The 22,265-nt window shown below is 41.1% G+C and overlaps 1 protein-coding gene across 1 annotated transcript in view; it reads left to right on the top strand.

Annotated features, from left to right (window-relative positions):
- Positions 1–22,265, top strand: part of LOC124723147 (hemicentin-1-like) — a 754,903-nt gene that overhangs the window by 304,334 nt on the left and 428,304 nt on the right. The window contains exons 18-19 of the mRNA XM_047248337.1: positions 12,117–12,404; positions 12,602–12,749. Of these exons, the coding sequence (XP_047104293.1) occupies positions 12,117–12,404; positions 12,602–12,749 (436 nt within the window). The remainder of the gene's footprint in view (positions 1–12,116; positions 12,405–12,601; positions 12,750–22,265) is intronic.

The following is a 22,265-nucleotide window of genomic DNA, read 5'->3' as shown; positions in this document are numbered from 1 at the left end:
CAACATAATGAGTAAGTTGTTGCCAAGTTATCACTGTAAATGCTTGCATGTCATTGCAGTGTGTATAGAGTTCTATTGTTCTCATTAACAGCTCCACAGGTCCTGTGGGCCTTGGGCAGCCAGACCCCATAGCCTCAGTCATAAATGTCCATTTGTTACTAATATTTGTGATGATTCATAGACTGTCTGTGGTGTCATCGTTCAGCTGAATCCTGAGAGGGAGGCATGACAACATGCACTACAGCATGAGGATCCAACATTGGCTGAAGTGTTAAATATTGCTCAATCTCACAAGGTTATGTGTGCTACTGGTGATCACATTAAGGCTTTATGTGACATCACTGGGGTGACTCCTGTTCCTGGTCACTGGGCATCAGTCAGTTCTCTGGGGAGGACAACATGGCAGCTGTACAAATGTGGTCCCTACACCACACTGTACCGTGACATGCCAAACAACAACAACCACCACAGCAACGGCAGTCACACTCCCCTCTTGCCCATACTGTTTTGTGCAACATAACAGGGCCAAATGCCCTGAGTGCTGGGGGACTTGCAACAACTGTAGGATAAAAGGATGTATATTGTCTGTGTGTTGTTCCAGCTCCCTCCTACGGACATGGATGTGGATGTTAATTGTGTGTCTCTAGTGCTTAAGAATCATAACAAGCTATTTATTGAAGTGTGGCTGATGGACAAAGTGCTTAAACTACAAGTGGATATAGGTGCAGTCATAAAATTACTGAACTCATAAACTTAAGTGGATTTGGGAACTCTGGCATTATCTCTTTTACAGCTCCTGCTATACATAAATCTGTGGCTTGTTCCTTGAATTTTCTGGTAGTAGATGATGTGGGCACCAGAAATCTGTTCTGTCTGGATACTTTCAATGCTTTTGGTTTTTACATTTTGGATATGGTGCACCTAGTTCCCAACCAGGTCCCTTACCAGCAGTGAGATTCTCTGTGGTCTGAGTTCTTCTCTCTTTTCTTGGGTGAATTAGGTTGTGCCTCTAATTTTGTGGCCCACATTACCCCAAAACCTATGACAAAGCTGCACTTTTTCCATGCACACCCTATCCAGTAGCTTTGCACGATAAAATGAAACCAGAATTGGTCATTGCATGTCATACAACCTATTATATTGAGTGGTGTATGTCCATTGTGAATGTTAGAAAACTGTCTGGTCAGCTTCACCTCAATGGCAACTGAAAGTTTCAGTTAACACTCAATCTATCACTGACACCTACACTATATGGATGGGTTATTGGCTAAACTCACTGGGGGCCAGTTTTTCCCCAAAACTGATTTATCTGAAGCCTATTTACAAGATCCATTGGATGAGGATTCTAAACAGTTCCACATGATTAACATGCTTTTTGGATTATACTAATATCAACACTCCTGTTCTGCTGTTTTGTGTGGCTAGCACCCAGGCATTTTTCAGCATTGATTGGAACAACTGGGTGCATCCACAGAAGAGCATTTATGTAACTTATGCACCTTGTACACAGTCTTACATACTGCAGGATTGAAATTCAACTTGCCAAGTCACACTTTTTTCAGTCATCCAATGTGTATTTGGATTCAAGGTTTCTTGGGATGGTGTTAAGCCTTTACATCATCATATTGCTGCAATCACAGCTCTACCTCTCCTTAAAATGTTAAAGAACTCCAAGCATTTTTAGGTAAAATTGCTTACTATCACGAATTTATTCCAGGTGCAGCTGTATTGGCCTATCCTCTCTATGCGTTGCTCCACGAGAACATTCCTTTTCAGTAGATGCTGGCCTGTGAGTGTTCATTCACAGTTTTGAAATGTAAATTGCATTATGCTCCTTGTTTGGCTACTTTTCATCCTGGCCACCACCTGGTTTTGGCTACAGACACCTCTCATTATGGACTAGAGGCTATTCTCGCACATCGATGTGAGAATGGTTCTGAGTGTCCACCAGCTGACATGTCAAAATGCTCACCTCTAGTTAGCAGTGGTAGTCTTAAGTTGAAAAGGAAGTGCTTGCTATTGTCTTCACCATCAAAAAGTTTCATGTGTTCTTTTATGAGTCTAAGTTTCATGTCATTACTGACCATAAGCCCTTGGTTTTGTCATTGAATTATTCTGCTTCACTACCAGACACAGCAGCACATTGTCTCCTGCACTCAGCCTTGTTTCTGCCTCACTACAACTATGAAATACATTTTAAGCCCACCGCACAGCATGCCAACACCAATGCAGTGTCCCAGCTTCTAATGGGGCTGGATCCTACTTTAGATCAGGATGAACTCCACTGTTTTCACTTAGATGTTGAGGAGCAATGCACAGTGGACGGGTTCCCTATTATGGACTCCCAGATTGCAGTGGTTGTCACTACCAATCTGGTTTAGCGTCAAGTTGTTCACCTCGTTCAGCCTGGCTGGCCAGACTGCCCTCTGGGTAGGGCTTCTGATCCTTTGCATAACTGTTTTGCCCTCTCTGACCACCTTTTGGTATTTGATGATGTTGTTATTTTAGCTACAGGCACATTGTCATCTAGGGTTGTGATTTTGACTGCCCAGTGGTGTGACGTGCTTCAGATCCTACATCAACAATGACATTGTACATCTTGTTGTGGCCTGCTCTCAGTGTGCTACCCAACAGGTGCCACAGTCAGCACTCTCTGTGGCCACTGCAGAGCATCTATGGGTCTATGGGCACATGTCCATGTTTATTTTGTGGAACCCTTCCTGAATTAATAATGGTTGTTGGTTGATTATTCTTTCTCTTAGTTTCTGTATGTTATCTGCTGTCATTTGACATAAGCTGCAGCTATGATTTTTTTTCTATTGAGGGATTGCCTTTGATGTACTGGGTGACACAGAAAAACAGGAACATTTCCACAATAGAGTGAATAGAAGCAAACAAAACTGAATCCACAATACTAGAACAAACATCAACCATGATTGCGTTATTGGTTTTAAGCACCAGGATTTTGGTTAGAGCCAGGATACAAAGATCATGATTTTCAGAAATAATTATTTTGTGGGGTGAGTGCACAGTTTTCAATGAAGTAAGCAAAATGACAAAGGAAAGAAAGAATTTAGATTTCTCACATTCTACATAAATGTGTAATGTGTAGAGGTAGTGCACTTAACCATCAGTTGCATACCCTGCTTTCCTTAGGGTTAGTTAAAAACTATGCACATATATTTGTTGACACTTTTTGCTGGCTACTCACTAGACTTGAAGAAATTTAAAAGCAGAACGCTTTTACTGACATTGTGCATATAACCAAATAAGAAAGGATAACACATACACTCTGCTTTTTAGTAGCCAGAGAAATGCACTAGTTTTGGTTCTCTATGCTGCTATATATTTGATAACTTGCCTGCTGTGAAATACAAAGCATTCAGAGGATTTTATTAATCTATGTATAGGGAAGATGTCAAAATACAGTTACTGAAATGTGAAATACAGGGTGTTACAAAAAGGTACGGCCAAACTTTCAGGAAACATTACTCACACACAAATAAAGAAAAGATTTTATGTGGACATGTGTCCGGAAATGCTTAATTTCCATGTTAGAACTCATTTTAGTTTTGTCAGTATGTACTGTACTTCCTCAATTCACCGCCAGTTGGCACAATTGAAGGAAGGTAATGTTGACTTCGGTGCTTGTGTTGACATGCGACTCATTGCTCTACAGTACTAGCATCAAGCACATCAGTACGTAGCATCAACAGGTTAGTGTTCATCACGAACGTGGTTTTGCAGTCCGTGCAATGTTTACAAATGCGGAGTTGGCAGATGCCCATTTGATGTATGGATTAGCATGGGGCAATAGCCGTGGTGCGGTATGTTTGTATCGAGACATATTTCCAGAACGAAGTTGTCCCAACAGGAAGACGTTCGAAGCAATTGATCGGCATCTTAGGGAGCACAGAACATTCTAGCCTATGACTCGCGACTGGGGAAGACCTAGAACGACGAGGACACCTGCAATGGATGAAGCAATTCTTCGTGCAGTTGACGATAACCCTGATGTCAGCGTCAGAGAAGTTGCTGCTGTACAAGGTAATGTTGACCACGTCACTGTATGGAGAGTGCTACGGGAGAAACAGTTGTTTCCGTACCATGTACAGCGTGTGCAGGCACTATCAACAGCTGATTGGCCTCCACGGGTACACTTCTGCGAATGGTTCATCCAACAGTGTGTCAATCCTCATTTCAGTGCAAATGTTCTCTTTACGGATGAGGCTTCATTTCAACGTGATCAAATTGTAAATTTTCACAATCAACATGTGTGGGCTGACGAGAATCCGCACGCAATTGTGCAATCACATCATCAACACAGATTTTCTGTGAATGTTTGGGCAGGCATTGTTGGTGATGTCTTGATTGGGCCCCATGTTCTTCCACCTACGCTCAATGGAGCACGTTATCATGATTTCATACGGGACATTCTACCTGTGCTGCTAGAACATGCGCGTTTACTAGTACGACACAACATGTGGTTCATGCACGATGGAGCTCCTGCACATTTCAGTCGAAGTGTTTGTACGCTTCTCAACAACAGATTTGGTGACTGATGGATTGGTAGAGGTGGACCAATTCCATGGCCTCCACGCTCTCCTTACCTCAACCCTCTTGACTTTCATTTATGGGGACATTTGAAAGCTCTTGTCTACACAACCCCGGTACCAAATGTAGAGACCCTTCGTGCTCATATTGTGGATGGCTGTGATACAATACGCCGTTCTCCAGGGCTGCATCAGCGCATCAGGGATTCCATGTGATGGAGGGTGGATGCATGTATCCTCGCTAACGGAGGACATTTTGAACTTTTCCTGTAACAAAGTGTTTGAAGCCACGCTGGTACGTTCTGTTGCTGTGTCTTTCCATTCCATGATTAATGTGATTTGAATAGAAGTAGTAAAATGAGCTCTAACATGGAAAGTAAGCGTTTCCAGACACATGTCCTTATAACATATTTTCTTTCTTTGTGTGTGAGGAATGTTTCCTGAAAGTTTGGCCGTACCTTTTTGTAACACCCTGTAGATGTATGTCACACAATCTGTTTGACAAAATCTGGTATAGTATATAGAAAACAGCATTATTGCAGTTAAACCATTCTTATCAAAAAATGCTACAGAAAAGTGTTACATCAACCATCTATGTAAGCCAAGAGAATGAGGCCTTGTATATTTAATTTTAAAAAGCATAAGAAATTTGTACATATTCCCACTTGTTACTTTTAAGCAAATTGTATGCTTATTCATTCTGTTCATCTGATGGAAACATCTGATGAATTTTTCTCGTGTACACAGTAGGGCCTTTTTGAGTGTTTCTACAGTTTTCTATCAATCATATTTTGTTTTCATGAGAATTTTTGCTGTGGATATGTGTTCTGAGAAGCAGTTATATGTATTATGATGAACTCTTCTTGGATGATCAGCAGAGTGCTGGTGCCTTGTCATAGTTACTGAAACCTTATGACTTTGCCATTTATGAAATATTGATGGCATTTATCATTTTTTTAAAAATTATGTCGTTAGATGGCATCCTCCACAAACGGAAAAATCTGGTGATCTAGGGAGCCAGGGAATGTTGCCGAATCATGAGATCACATGGTTGCCAAACAATTCTCACACATATGCCATTGATTGCCATGTAGTGCATGATGCTCTGTTCTGTTGAAACCAGGCTTTTTGAACGTTTGGAAAGTTGTTCAATACAGGTGTAACAAAAGTTTGTATCATCTCCACATAACAATCAGCATTGACATTTACTGTATTTCCCTGTTCATTTGCGAAAAAAATATGGTCTCATAATTCCATGTGATGAAACATCACACCATACTGTCACTTTAGCAGAGTGTAAAGGGTGCTCATGAACGTCATTGAAGATTTGTGTTTGCCCAGTAACGGTAGTTCTGTTTATTCACATAACCTGTGAGATCAAGATGTGCCTCATCTGACATCCACAACTTGTTTAGATATTCATCGTCATTATTTTTGTTATCATTTGTTGACAGAATCCTAATCGTAATCAGTAATTGTCCTTAAATTGTTGCCCCATCTGTAGTTTGTACGGATGAAATTTTAAATCAAGATGAAGAATTCTGCAAACACTCTCCCGGGACATTCCAATCACTGCTGCTTGCTTAAATTGAATGCTGCGAGCTGCATAAGATGAACTTGCTTACAATGTCAATGTTTGCCGGAGAATGCACACTTCTTGGTCATCCTGTTGGTTTCTCCTTGAGGGTAGATCCAGTCTCTTCAAAGTTATTAATCCAATATTTTGTTGCGTGTATCGATGGAATGGCATCATGACGTCCTAAATTACAAAAATGTCGAAACTCCCTCTGTGCCACTACCAAACTATCATTGTTTTTATAAAACATTTTTAAGGCTGACATATGCTGTTGTCTATTACACTGATCCATGATAACTGAAATGGCGGACTATTTACTTGCTGTCACGGACCTGCAGTGCTGCCACCTGCCCATGGCTACCACTACTCATTTCAAACACTCCCGTTATTCTGTTTCACCCTGTTTAACAGTCCACAGTTTATGTCTCAGGCCTTCCACAATTTCTGTGCCCATCAAGGCATTGACCGTGTGACTGCTTCTCTTTTCACTCCGAATGTAATGGTGAGGCGGAATGCCTCGTCTGCACATCCAAGGTTCAAATGAAGAAGTACAACATGGACTCCTCCACGGACGTCACATTGACATGTTTCTGGAGTTCCCAAAGGTTTACACTGCTGGGGCTCAGAGTCTGGCTGAAATGCTCCATGGTCACCACCCATGCACCCTCCCGCATCAGCTCATGTTGCCCCACTACTGCCCGTCAGTGTGACTCTTGTCATGGTTTCATGGTATGGGCTCAGGGGATTGGCTGCTGCCTAAAGTACCTTCCAGGCACAATCCACAGCTGCCAAGGCCAACACCTCTGTACAGTGCACACCAGTGAATTCCTGGTGGCACGCCAACATGACCAGCTGCATCCTCGTGCCATGACAAGGGCCACGGGTCTGCTGTTGCCATCTCTGCCTCCCATGTCAGTACCTGTCCTGGCCTCAAGGGGCATTCCTGCTGCAGGGGCAGACTCACATACCTTGGGAATGTTGTTTCAACTGCCTCTCCACTTGGGTTTGACCTCCAGCACCTACTACTGGACCTTCCATCATGCTTCGTTGCCACCAACAGTTCTGCCATCAGCACTTTCAGATCCTTCAATACTGACACACCCAACCAAGCGATCAGTGCCCTCACTGCCAGCACAGTTCCACATCATGGAACTGAATGCTGAGATGCAACCACTGCCCTTATCACCTGTCTTCTCTTCTGATCCTGCGTGGGGGAGCAGACGTCACGCATGTGAATGTCCATGCCACTTCCACCCAAATTCACTGGTTCCAGGCTGGAATATTCTTCTGTCACCACTGCCACCTTTTGTTGGATCTGCTGCTGAAGCCATGGATGTTTCAACTATCATCTGACACCTGCATTGGTGGCGCACCCTTTCCCCAAGAAGGGAGGCATGCTATAACCCTGTATGTAATACTTGTTAATGCACTGTGGCCCATGCCACTGGCATGCTACACTTTGAATATTCTGCCACTGGCATCTGTGTGAGCCGGCCACCAGAGGCCACCTTTGTTAGGCCACATGACTTGTGCACATGGCACAGCACCTGCCACACTGTCTACCAGAAGCCTCCTCTTCACAAATGCAGTACAGGTGGCACTCATTTTCATATTGTGTTCCTAGTCATTGTCAGCAGCTGCTTGTATCAGTAACTGGATTGTTTCTATGTTTGTGTCTATGTCCTTAACTGTTGTTAGATTGAATGTGGAAGAAGGGTAAACTTTTGTTAACTGTGGCCATGCTGTTGTTTGTGTCTTACTGTACGATACACATTCACATATGGAACAAGGGACAAATTAGTCTACATATGTTTCAAAATACACCTTAACCTCTCTTAACTTATTCTCATGATCATCCAGGGTTACTGTGTCAACACTGATGCCACATTGGATGCTGGACACAGCTTGCACTGGTAGCACCAACCAGTAACCCATACCGAAATACAGTATTAGGACTAACTACTAACCTATAGAAAAATCCAGTTCTGTTTTGGACTAATAGCACTAACTAAATCAGTAGGAGTAAATTTAGAACCGTTGTAGTACCTAGTGTTATTGAAATGTATGAGGATGCTGTAATGAATTAAAGTTCTGTCCTCCAGACAACTGGAAGAAGGCATAAGCCTCCTCTCTTCTGAAGGCATCACTTCTGGCCCTGTCTTTGGAACTGGAGTAGTGTCCTATGTCTGTTTGGGCCATCTTAAGATGCATTTTTTCCATTCATAAGCCAGATCCCTCATGTGGGTTAGACTAGTTAAAGATAATTTTTTCATGATGTGAGCCCATGATGAGGACACCCTAGAACATCAAGAAATAAGTTAATCACACTTTGGGTTGATAACCTCCTTCTCACTTACAGCTTCTTACCACTAATCACAATCAATACCTTCACCTTGACAGCTGTTACCCATTTGATGCCAATAAATGACTACCCAAAAATGCATCATTTGCAGTGAGAACTAGTCCCCCTCACAGTATGCTGATGGTTTTTTGGGGCATTCTGAGACTGTAACTTTCCTCCTAATAGGGCATTTGTTTATTTATGTATAAGTAGTATAGTACTAATTAGTATTCAATAATATGCTATAAATATTATAGTATGGTATTTATTTAGGTAGAAATGAATAAATAAATAAAACAAATAAATAAATACTTTCATAGTCATTTGAAAAAATGAATGTACCATGCAATATCTCCAGCCAAATTGTATATTCATTTCAAACATGTTATCCTATCACTTATTACCATCCAGAGCTGGAACAATCAAATCACATTTACTGTCAGGACTTTCACTACCTCTCATCTTGTTTTGAAATGACAAATATCCTCCCAAAAATCCTTCACAACACTCCCAAATTGGTATTCTATCTCCCATTCAACTGTGACAGTATCCCTGTCGGTCCTTAAATGCCTTCTTGTACCCAGCCCCTGTCTGCTTTGTCAGATTCCTGTGTATGACACACTTGAAAGACCTGTACAATACATCCACCCACTGCCACCTGTACCATCCGTCCCATGTTATTTATTATCACGCCAAAGGCAGAGCCACATGTGAAACCAGTCACATAATATATCAGTTTTACTGCAACCACTGCAAACACCTTGTTAGGTTGGTGCATAAGTTTATAATATTTTTGTTTTGTTTGTCAGTATTCCAGTTGCTATGGGTTTATTTATTGATTCTCAATTTTTTATTTGTAGCTCACTTTTGCTCTCTGGTTTATATAATATCATTTTGTCATTTGGAGATAGTGAGTGGAACTGTGGATGCTAGAAAATCGAGTGATATTTAGAGAAATCAGAACATTTCCAACATATTCTTCTGTATAAGTTCAGTGTAAGGGTGATAGCAGAGGAGGCAACCAGAAACATTTGCGTCATGTATGGGGATAATGTCAATGAACTCAGAATGGCAAGAAAATGCTCATTTTAAGGAGGATTGTTTTCACATTAGTGATTTTCCACATTCAGGAAGACCTACGGAGTTTGATGAAGATCATTTAAACACATTAATCCACAATTATCCTCATCAGTGTATTTTAGATCTGGTAAATGTGATGAACTGTGATCATTTCACCATCATGTGGCATTTTCATGCAATGAGGTAGTTTCAAATTTGGGTGTATGGATACTGTGTGCCCATACAAAGACCTGTGTGCATTCAGAAAAGATAATGTTATGCACCTGGAGGAACAGCGACACTGTGGGGTACTACAAATTGCTTTCCCAAGTTGTAACTGTCACTGCTGTTCTTTATTGTCAACAACTGAGACATCTTGCAGATGCAATCCAAGAACAATGATGAGAAAGACTGTGTAAAGTTATGCTGCTCCATGATAATGCCCTCCCTCATTCTACTAGACTGACAAAAATACTACACAGGAATTGGATTTGGAAGTCATCCCACACAAACCTTATTCACTTGATCTTGCACTCTCAGATTTTCACCTTTTACACTCTCTATCAAACAGCCTTCGAGGAACTTCCTTTTCAGATAAAAATGCACTCTGAATATGGCTTGACAAGTTCTTCGCCTCAAACCATGTGATTTCTACAGTCACAGAGTCAAAAACTTAGCATTGGCAGACTGTTGTAAACAGTGAAGGAGAATATATTATTAACAACTAAAGTCTCTGTTATGTGTATCTGTTGTGTTTGTTAAACTTATGGAAAAATGCTATGAATTTATGCACGAACCCAATACATGGGTGATACCACTAAGACATTTTAATCCACATGAATGCTTACCACAAAACAGAGAGCAAAGGCCAATGACATTGTCCTGTTTTGCAAACCCAAACCATTTGATCCCAACTTTCCTAAATTGTACAGGTAGGAGTCTTACCTGCAAAGTATCCTTTGTTTCCATAAACCTGTGTTCAATATCCTTTAGGCACTCTCCTCTTCTCACACATTCCCACTTTACCTGCTCCTCTATTCATATGGGATTTCACCCTGTTGTCCCCACCTCAGTCTTGACTCTTCCTCTTCCTGTTCCTTATACCTTTTACTCCATTCCAGCTCCCACCATGAAACCTTTCCTATCTCTTTCTCCTACTCTGTTTTTTCTCCTATCCTTTGCCCTCATTTTTTCATGCTATATATCTTCCAGCACATTTGTCCTCTAACTTGCTGCTGCATGCAGTTATACATTCCACCCCAGTGTGACTCTTCCTAACACCAAGGTAGTTGTCCCATTTGTCCCACTTCCAAATCCATGCTGTCCTTCCATTTCCTCACCTGCAATACCTTTATAGATACGGACTTTTCCCAGTCAGGACCATTTAGAAGTAACAGTGTGTGTGTGTGTGTGTGTGTGTGTGTGTGTGTGTTTGTGTGTGTGTGTGTGTGTGTGTGTGTGTGTGTGTGTGTGTGTGTGTGTGTATGAGCCATGAATAAGGATGGTATCTAAAACCTAAGCGTTTTCTGCCTCTTTTTTTATCTGCCTATGTACTTTTTAGTGCCTCCTATAATAAGTAACAATTTATCCTCTATCCATGCGGTCTTCACCCAGGAATTTATAATTTTAAAATTATACAGCTGTAAAATAAACCTTGCAAATAATACTGGTTTATTTCTTAAGAAAAATTCAGTTTGTGAGATACAGACACAGAATAATCTTTTCTGTCAGTAGAGTGGTTAAATGTTTGTGATGAAGCTACATTTGGCAAAAAATAAACATTGTCATCTGTCTTTAGTTAAAACCTCTGAGTTAGAGGCAGTGTTCAATGCATGAACTGTTCCCTGATTTTTGTCTCTGACTGCAGGAGACATCTTTGAAGATAAAATGGCAACTCAAAGGCTCTACAGACCCCCAAATTTATAAAGCTCCATAGAGGACATCTCAGTTTGTCACATGATACTGAATATTTGATTATCTCTGGTGGGCAATATTATTATTGCTTAAAAGCAATTGATTATCACACACACTTGTGTAGAGATGTCATAGAGATTTATGAACACCATGACAATTTTAACAGAAAAGAAGGGAAAGTTATGTTCGATAAACTATGGATGCTGATTTTAAGCCATCAGAATGATGATCAATTGCTTTTAATTGAGAATGATGAAGCCAGCCAGAGATAATCACACATTCAGGATTATGTAAGAATTGTAGTGCTGTCTATACAGCTCTATAAATTTTGGGGACCCCTCATGTCTTTGGTGCAGTTGCCATTTTATTTCCAAAAAGTCTTCTGCAGTTGAAGAAGAAACATCAAGGGATAGTTTTATGTATTGACCATCATCTCTCAGCCCAGAAATTTTAACTGAAGTAAACACTGGCATGAAATCCTGTATTGTATGATTCCCAACTGATTTTTCATTAGTTATTATGAAGCAGACTCTAACACCACTATAGCACAGGATTTACCTTGTAAGAAATTTTACATTTTACCAACTTCAGTCATAGTCCATTATACACCATGAACACATGAGAATACTCAAAATAGCTACATTGTTAAGTTAAAACCATGCATATGTTTTAGTGGAGCCTACCATAGAAGATGCTGGTGAGCATCCAATTGTAATTACATTTGGACAACCTATTGAATTTAAATGTGAAGCACATAGAGGAATACCTGCACCAACTATTAAATGGTACAAGGATGGTAAAATTTTGGATGATAAACAGGCACATCGGGAAAATGTGTCATTACATTCAAATGGCTCTCTGATAATACCAAATGTCAGCCATGAACATGAGGGAACCTATGAATGCAAAGCACAAAATGCTGTAGGAACTGCAGCTAAAAGTTTTCTAGTCACAGTGAATGGTAAGACAATATAAGGCTCTTCTGTCTTTATATTTGTATAGATTAAGCAGTAGAATTCATGTAAAACTGAGAAACAAAAAGAAATTTTTATAGCTGAAGATGTTTAATTATAATTTCATTGTTTTGAAATACACTGAAAATACTGTAATGCAGCCCTGGCTGGAATAGTTCAAAATATATTTTCTGGTGATTTTCAGAACCACCCAGTTTCAAATCAGGTGATCATCTAGAACAAAATGTTAATTTGGGTGAAGAGCTTATTCTCCATTGTGAACCTGAAGGTGATCCAAAGCCTGTGATATCATGGAAGAAAGAAAGAATGCCTCTACAAGAAAGTAAAGACGTGTAAGTTTGAGAATGGAAAGTTCTTGGTGGAATGTAAATAATGGAAGCAATAAAGTTAACTTTTTACTTTGCAGTTGACATGTTGGGAGGATGGTAGGCACGTAACCCAAGCTATACACTCAAGCTATGGCTTCAGATGATACCTTTCTTCAGACTAGTACAGAATACACCCATAAACACACACACACACGCAGACTTGCATGGCTACATTGTCCCAGCTGACTACATTACACTGGAAGTGCAGCTCGGTCAAATTGTTACCTTATGTCCTTTCCTTACAAATGTGTAACTTTGATTTATGTGGCAAGTGACAATGATGACCAAAGGCAAATATTTATGCCATATTTACCTGAATGTAAGATACCCTGAACATAAGATGACCCCCCATTTTTAAAAGGCTCCTTCAGAAAAATATATTTTTAACATATTGTGACTAATCAAAAATACAAACTGTTTTTTTGACAAAGTATCTACTAAAAAGTTTACATTGTATAGATTCTAAATTTATGGTATTTATTGATTTTGAACATTTTGCTAATAGTAGGAGAAACAACATAAACACAAAGAAATGGTTTATATTAATTTTCCGACCAGTTTCTTTTCTACCTCCTTTGCTTACTAGCCCTCTACTCTGCAGGATCACTATTTTTAATCATAATCATCATCATCATCATAATAGCACAGCTATGAAATATGTATCTTGGTTGTCACAAATATTTATATTTACATTGAATTTAGAACTTTTTTAAAGGTGAAAAATAGAACGGAAGTTTTTGATATACAGCAGATATAACCTCTTGCACTGGTAGTTAAAACCAGTAATAACAAAAGGTAAAACATGTTGCAATAAATAAACATTTGAAACTTGATGCTGAAATGCTGATATTTGAAAGAAGCATTCTCCTGTCACTAAGAACTGGAAGGACTTACAATGTGATAGAGAGTCTCTTGTTGAATGTAAAAGGATGGCTGGTGAGGAAGATAGGAATGTGGTGGTATAAAGATAGAGGACTGTTGCATAACAGTGGTGGGGTAGGAGTGGCTGTTGGGACAGAAGAAGAGGTGAAGTAGAGGGGGAAATTGTTGACACTATTAGTTTTTGACAAAAGGGGGATGAGGAAAGAAAGGCTGATGGCGAAAAAAGGGAGGGGAAAGAAATGTGGGGAGGGGAAAGAGAGGAAGCCCTGATGAGATGGAATGAGTGGGGTAGACTTATAGCTGGCCAGATGGGTAAATGTCAGGGCAGAGTTCACAACATGAGAGGGTAAGATGATTGAAGTTTATTTGGGAGAGTATGTGGAGGATGTGTAGGTGTAGAGTTGGTGGAATGTGTTGGTAAAGGTGGGGCAGCATGTGAGGATTGGACAGTAGAGGGGAAACAATGGTGCTATTGGAGTTGAGTTTGCAAATGGTGTAAATTCTACATCTACATTTACATAGATGTACTACTACTAATCATTTCCTTTCCTGTTCCACACACAAATAGAGCAAGGGAAAAATAGCTGTCTATATGTCTCTGTATATGCCCTAATTTCTTGTATCTTATCTTCATGGTCCTTACGCATAATGTATGTTGGCTACAGTAGAATCATTCAGCAGTCAGCTTCAAATGCCAGTCCTCTACATTTTCTCAATAGTGTTCTCAAAAAAAAAAAAAAAAAAAAAAAAAAAAAAAAAAAAAAAAAAAAAAAAAAAAAAAAAAAAAAAAATTGCCTTCCCTCCAGGATTTCCATTTGAGTTCCCAAAGCATTTTCATAACACTTACACATTGTTCGAACCTACCGGTAACAAATCTAGCAACCTGCCTCTGACTTGCTTCAATGTCTTCCTTTAGTGTGACCTGGTATGGATCCTAAACATTGAAGCAGTACTCAAGAATAGGTCACACCAGCAGGTGAACCATTCTTTCCTAAAATTCTCCCATTAAAGCAGTCAACAATTTGTCTTCCCTGCCATAGTTCTCACATGCTGGTTCCATCTCATATTGCTTTGCAACCTTACACCCAGATATTTAAACTACTTGACAGAGTCAAGCAGGACACTAGCAATACTGTATCTGAACATTACAGGTTTGATCTTCCTACTCATCCACATTAACTTACATTTTTCCACATTTAAGGCTAGCTGCCATTCATCACCCCAACTGGAAATTTGGTCTAAGTCCCCTTGTATCTTCCTACAAGCACTCAGTTTCAACACATTACCATACAGTATATATAGAAAACAACAGCAGTTCTGTCACACTTCCCTAGGGCACTTCTGCTGATAGCTTTGTCTCTGGTGAACACTTGCTGGCAAGGACAACATACTGGGTTCTATTATTTAAGAAGTCTTTGAGCCACTTGCATGTCTGTGAACTTATTCCATATGCACGTATTTTTGTTAACAGCCTGCAATGGGGCACTGTGTAAAATGCTTTCCGGAAATCTAGAAATATACAACCTGCCTGTTGCCCTTCATATGGTTCCCAGTATGTCATGTTGTCATGTCCTGACACAGGTTAGAGGAAAGACAGGGGGTTTAAGGTCTGTCTGCAATTCCCAAGCAGTAAGGAGCAAATGCAGAAAGACAAATTCCCGGTGAAGGAAGGATGATGACTTGGATCAGTGCCAAACACTGTCACAGGACACCTACAAGAGATGCAGATTCTGGGACTCAATGGGATGCTTGTAGCAGGAGACTCATGGACTTCAGGGGTCTGGTTAGCACTATTTATTTGTGACCAGACTAACTACTACACTGAAGGCTAATTTTAAACATTAGAAAAAGCAAAAAACACAACTGCTTGCACAACAGAAGTCAGTGTCTGAAGCCACGGGGGAGGTGCTAACAGAAGTAGCAAACTCTAGCAGCATGATAAGTACAAACTTGGGAGTAGCACTCCAAGTGAGGAAAACAGACATGTCGGATCTTACCAAGGCTGGCAATGAGTGGCATGGAGTCAGCGCCCTAGGGAACTGACTGAGAATCCCTTCTGAATACAAAACCACAGTTCTTTGAAGAATTGTGGAGGCACACCATTTTTCCCTTCCTATAGTTGACCCACCAATCCACTGACACTTAACAAGCTCTGGCCTATCTGGTGAGTTGTTCTGCACCTCCAGGGTGCCTCTGGCCTACCACATTTAGATTCCTCCCCTACTCCTACTTGGTAGGTAGGAATGCTTCTGGATTCTACATTAACAAACTCCAAGTTTGGTATCAACAGCATTCAGCTGAAAGCTAAACGTCACTGTCACTCCTATCACGACCAGCAAAAACAGTGTTTTACATCACTTGGCTCCACCCTCCACCCTTGTGTGGGTGGGGGTCTGCTGTAAAAGCACTCTAACCTGTGTAAACCCACAGTTCTTAGGAGCAGGTATCAAGCTTGCTGCCTTTTCTAAGACATGTCTTTTTGTGGCCACCTTCTACAGTGACACCTTATGACAGTGTCTAGATGGTGGATAGAGTTAACAGTTAATTCTCTGAAGTGAAACTTCTCCCCTGGGACAGCTGAACAGAGCTTATGCAATTTACCCAGCTCTAGTGTTACTATTTATCTCCGGTAACCTAAATGCTACCACTTTTGGCTGCTCTCTGCATTGTGTCTCTGATTTCCTAGCTTGGAGTGTCCTTAATGGCTCCAAATAGCCTAACATGTAACAACATACAAGTCATTATGTCATCAATATATGGAAATCTGAGAAAAGGGAAAGCTGAGTTTTGCACAAATGATGCTTTCTAGAACCATACTGGTTCATCCACATAAGCTTCTCAGTCTCAACAAAGTTTGTTATATTAGAACTGAGAATATGTTCAAGGATTCTGCAGCAAACCAGAGTTCGGAAGATTGCTCTGTACTTTTGCGGATCTGTTCTTTTGCCCTTCTTATATACTGGGGTCATCTGTGCCTTTTTCCAATTGCTTGGTACTTTGTGCTGTGCGAGATATTCACAATAAGTGCAAGCTAGCTAAGGAGCCAGCGCCTTAAAGTATTCTTTGTAAAATCAAACTGGAATTCCATCTGGATCTGGTGATTTATTTATTTTCAAATATTTCAGTTGTTTCTCTATGCTAGGGATGCTTATTACTATGTCATCCATGCAGGAGTCTGTACGAAGGCCAAATGACAGTATGTTTGTAAGATTCTCTTGTGCGAACAATTTCTTGAATAAGAAATTTTAAACTTCAGCTTTCATTTTGCTATCTTCAACTGCTACACCATACTGTTCTGGTGACTGAATGGAAGTCTGAGACCTGCTTAGTGATTTTACATAAGACCAGAATTTCCTTAGGTTCTCAGCCAGATCTTTTGCTAAGGTGAGACGGTGATAGTTTTTGTATGCTTCACACTTAGATCTTTTTTCAGATGCCCAAATCTCTACTAATCTTTGTTTGTCACTATTTGTGAATTCCCTTTGAAAGCGAGAGTGCAACAGCCTCTGCTTCATCAGTATCCCCTGAATTTAATTATTAAACTGCGGTGGATCTCTTCCATCCTTTATCCACTTACTAGGCACATAACAACACAGACCTCAATTTACAATCTGTTTGTACTTTGCCCATAATTCCTCTAAATACATCTTAATGGAACTAAGTGATGCCAGTTCACTGTATAAGTGAGATGCTAATAACTGGTCATCTGCTCTATCTATCAGAAACAGTCTCCTAACCTTCTTGACTGATTTATTAACTTTTGTAATCATCGTTTCTATAATGACATCATGATCACTTATCTCATTTTGTATACTGACGTTGTTGATAAGGTCCAGTCTATTTATAGCTACAAGCTCTAAGATATTTCCATTGAGTGTGGGCTGCCAAGCTAGCTTCGAAAGACAGTTTTCAGAAAACATGTTAAAAACTATTTCACATGACTGTCTGTCTGTATCCCCTGCAATGAACCATAGAAATCCCAGTCTATACTTGGTAGGTAAAAGTCGCCTCCAACTAGTATTACATGATATGGGTATTTATGCTCTGTTGACTCTAGGCTTTCTTTGAATGACACTGAAACTGTCATAGCAGAATTGGGTGGCTGGTAAAAACACCCAACAATTAACTCGGTTTCACCTACACTTGTTATGTGCAACCAGATAACTTCGCTGTCAACCCAACTTCGATCTCACTAGAGACAATATTTCTGTCAACTGCAGTGAAAATTCCCTCTCCTATGGCATGTAAGCTCTGTTTCCGATAAACTTTCCAAGACTCAGATCTTTCCACTTTGGGTTTCAGCCAGCTCTTAGTCCCAAGAATAATTTGACCATGGAACTTTCCTGGAGGGCAGTAAATTAAGAAACTTTATTACAAATATTTCGACAGTTAACTGATTAAATTATTACAGTCAAAGGGTCTTCATTCTGAACGCCATTTTACTTGCCTTGCTGTCTACGGACTGGCAAGCGTTCATCAGAGCACCTTAAACTACTGCCTAGCTTAAAAAACCCTCATGCCCACTCCACAAGTACTATGCTACCTGAGTAGCCACTTCCTTTGTGTGGTGCACCCTGACCTACCAAGGGGAATCCTACAAATCCCCACACAATAACACAAGCCTAGAAATCTGCAGCCAAGACCATCACAGATTTGATGAAGCCTTTGGTTGAGACCCTCCACTCGGCTCCAATCCAAATGATCCTGATCAAGTCTGGGAACAGTGCTGAACATTGTGAGCTCTGCTTGCACCCCACACACAAGGTCAGCGCTTTTCACTACCTCCACCAGCTGCCTGTATGAACTGAGGATCGCCTCAGAACCCAAGCGACAGGTGTCATTGTTGCCGTCATGACCCACAACATGCAGACGACTCCACCCTGCAAGCTAAATAGCCACAGGCAAGGACCCCTTCACATTTCAGATGATTCCCTCTGGCAGACATACCAAGTGCACATTGGCTTTCTTTCTGGCCCTGAATGCTATTTGCAATAAACACCTGCCCCCTTGCTCCTGTTCGGACACTCCTGAAGGAGCAGTCACCCATCCACTCAAAGCGTGAATGGGCAAGGCCAGGTGTCCAAATGAGCAACTACTGAACTACTGACTGATGAATTTACAATTACAAAAATGTGAGATTATACCTCTTAAACAGAAAACCATACATGAAATTTAATAAACATACTATGACAAAAATCACAAAAAAATGTAAATGTCATGTGACTAGGGCCTCCTGTCGGGTAGACCATTCACCGGGTGCAAGTCTTTCAATTTGACACCAATTCAGAGACTTGTGCTTTGATGGGGTTGAAATGATAATGATTAGGACAACACAACACCCAGTCCCTGAGCGGAGAAAATCTCTGGCCCAGCCGGGAATTGAACGTGGGCCCTTAGGACTGACATTCTGTCGCGCTGACCACTCAGCTACTGAGGGCGGACACAAAAAACACAGAAAAGGATGAACACTTACATTGCCTCCCTGTAGTTGTGCATCAGCTGAGAGCTGGAGGTGTTAAATGTGAGTGAGGAGAGGTGGTAATTTTATGAGTTGGTAAAGGATCTTTGTGGGAGAAGTGGAGTGCTTGGTGTTCCAGGATCTGTTGGGACTGATAGAACCTGTGAGGGGCAGAGATCCATGCAACATTCACATAGCAAAGAACTGGTCTGATCAATGTTTTGTAGGTGTGGAGGACTATGAAGGGGTGCAATCCTCAAGTCCAGCCAGTTTGTAGTTTTATTTTATTGTGTGCTTCCCGTTGGATGGGTTAGTAGGTGAGATTTCCACATTAGTTGCCTGTTGAAGGTTAGTCCAAGGTATTTTAGGGCATTAGCTGGATAGGACAGTCATAAATGGTGAGGTTGAAGTCATGGAGATGGAGGGTGTGGGTGATGCTTCCTATAATTATTGCCTCGGAAGGGTTAATTTTAAGAAGCCATGGGTTACACCAGGAAGTAAACTGATTGAGGTGGATTGGGAGGGATCATTGGGATTTCTGGAGCATACATAGAGGGCAAGGAAAGTGGTGTCATCAGCGTATTGAAGGAGGTGGGCTGGAGGAGGTGGTTTGGAAATACTGGTGGGTAAAGAGATAAAGGAGAGGGAAAGAACAGAACCTTGGGGCACTTCTGCAGTGGGGTGGAAGGTACAGTTACTGATGTTGTTAATGACATATGATGTCTGAGTAGAGAGAAAGGATGAAATAAGGCACACATACTTGATTGGAAGTGCATAATTCTGAAGTTTAAAAAGAATACCGGAATGCCGTATGCAGTTGTATGCTTTCTCTAGGTCAAGGGAGACAAAATTGGCAGATTTATGAATGTTGAGCTGTTGGGATAGGAGATGGGTGAGGTTCAGGAGTTGATCATCAGCAGATACGGAGGGATGGAAGCCACACTGGGTAATAGGAACCAGATGTTGTTGGTGCAGATGTTGGTGGATGCATTAGGAGTAGATGGGTGCAAAAACCTTGCTAAACACAGAGAAGGGGTGGCACAAGGAAGTGTCAGTGGGGGGTTTGTTCAGTTTGAGGAAAATTAAGATTTTGGAGGTTTTCCACAGGTTGGGATAGCAGCCTGTGGGGATGATAGTGGTATACAGTGTTGCAAGAATGATGAGAAAGGAGAGAGAGCATTGTTTGAAGTGTCAATATGTAATACAGTCATGACCAGGGGATTTGTTGTTTCCTGTGAAGTATTTGTTTTATGTCCTGTGCTGTGACAGGGGTGCTTCATTCTGTTTCTGGTATGTTGTTCTAGTACCAGAATTGGGAGCCAGTGGTGGGACTGAGTAGTCTGTGCATTCGTTGACAATAGGGAATTGGGAATAGTCAATGTGGGGATCATCACGGATGGAGACAATGTTCTACATCTACATCTACATCTACATCCATACTCCGCAAGCCACCTGACGGTGTGTGGCGGAGGGTACCTTGAGTACCTCTATCGGTTCTCCCTTCTATTCTAGTCTCATATTGTTCGTGGAAAGAAGGATTGTCGGTATGCCTCTGTGTGGGCTCTAATCTCTCTGATTTTATCCTCATGGTGTCTTCGCGAGATATACGTAGGAGGGAGCAATATACTGCTTGACTCTTCGGTGAAGGTATGTTCTTGAAACTTTAACAAAAGCCCGTACCGAGCTACTGAGCATCTCTCCTGCAGAGTCTTCCACTCGAGTTTATCTATCATCTCCGTAATGCTTTCGTGGTTACTAAATGATCCTGTAACAAAGCGCGCTGCTGTCCGTTGGATCTTCCCTATCTCTTCTATCAACCCTATCTGGTACGGATCCCACACTGCTGAGCAGTATTCAAGCAGTGGGCGAACAAGCGTACTGTAACCTACTTCCTTTGTTTTCAGATTGCATTTCCTTAGGATTCTTCCAATGAATCTCAGTCTGGCATCTGCTTTACCGACGATCAACTTTATATGATCATTCCATTTTAAATCACTCCTAATGCGTACTCCCAGATAATTTATGGAATTAACTGCTTCCAGTTGCTGACCTGCTATTTTGTAGCTAAATGATAAGGGATCTATCTTTCTATGTATTTGCAGCACATTACACTTGTTGACATTGAGATTCAATTGCCATTCCCTGCACCATGCATCAATTCACTGCAGATCCTCCTACATTTCAGTACAATTTTCCATTGTTACAACCTCACGATACACCACAACATCATCTGCAAAAAGCCTCAGTGAACTTCCGATGTCATCCACAAGGTCATTTATGTATATTGTGAATAGCAACGGTCCTATGACACTCCCCTGCGGCACACCTGAAATCACTCCTACTTCGGAAAACTTCTCTCCATTGAGAATGACGTGCTGCGTCCTGTTATCTAGGAACTCCTCAATCCAATCACACAATTGGTCTGATAGTCCATATGCTCTTACTTTGTTCATTAAACGACTGTGGGGAACTGTGTCGAACACCTTGCGGAAGTAAAAAAACACGGCATCTACCTGTGAACCCGTGTCTATGGCCCTCTGAGTCTCGTGGACGAATAGCGTGAGCTGGGTTTCACATGACCGTCTTTTTCGAAACCCATGCTGATTCCTACAGAGTAGATTTCTAGTCTCCAGAAAAGACATTACACTCGAACATAATATGTGTTCCAAAATTCTACAACTGATCGATGTTAGAGATATAGGTCTATAGTTCTGCACATCTGTTCGACGTCCCTTCTTGAAAACGGGGATGACCTGTGCCCTTTTCCAATCCTTTGGAACGCTACGCTCTTCTAGAGACCTACGGTAGACTGCTGCAAGAAGGGGGGCAAGTTCCTTTGCGTACTCTGTGTAAAATCGAACTGGTATCCCATCAGGTCTAGAGGCCTTTCCTCTTTTGAGCGATTTTAATTGTTTCTCTATCCCTCTGTCGTCTATTTCGATATCTACCATTTTGTCATCTGTGCGACACTCTAGAGAAGGAACTACAGTGCAGTCTTCCCCTGTGAAACAACTTTGGAAAAAGACATTTAGTATTTTGGCCTTTGGTCTGTCATCCTCTGTTTCAGTACCATTTTGGTCACCGAGTGTCTGGACATTTTGTTTTGATCCACCTACCACTTTGACATAAGACCAAAATTT

Source organism: Schistocerca piceifrons, chromosome X (genome assembly GCF_021461385.2).
Source record: "Schistocerca piceifrons isolate TAMUIC-IGC-003096 chromosome X, iqSchPice1.1, whole genome shotgun sequence".
NCBI classification, from domain to species: Eukaryota; Metazoa; Arthropoda; class Insecta; order Orthoptera; family Acrididae; genus Schistocerca; species Schistocerca piceifrons.
Note: the sequence above shows the minus strand (reverse complement) of the source record. Positions and strands in the feature narration are given on the sequence as shown.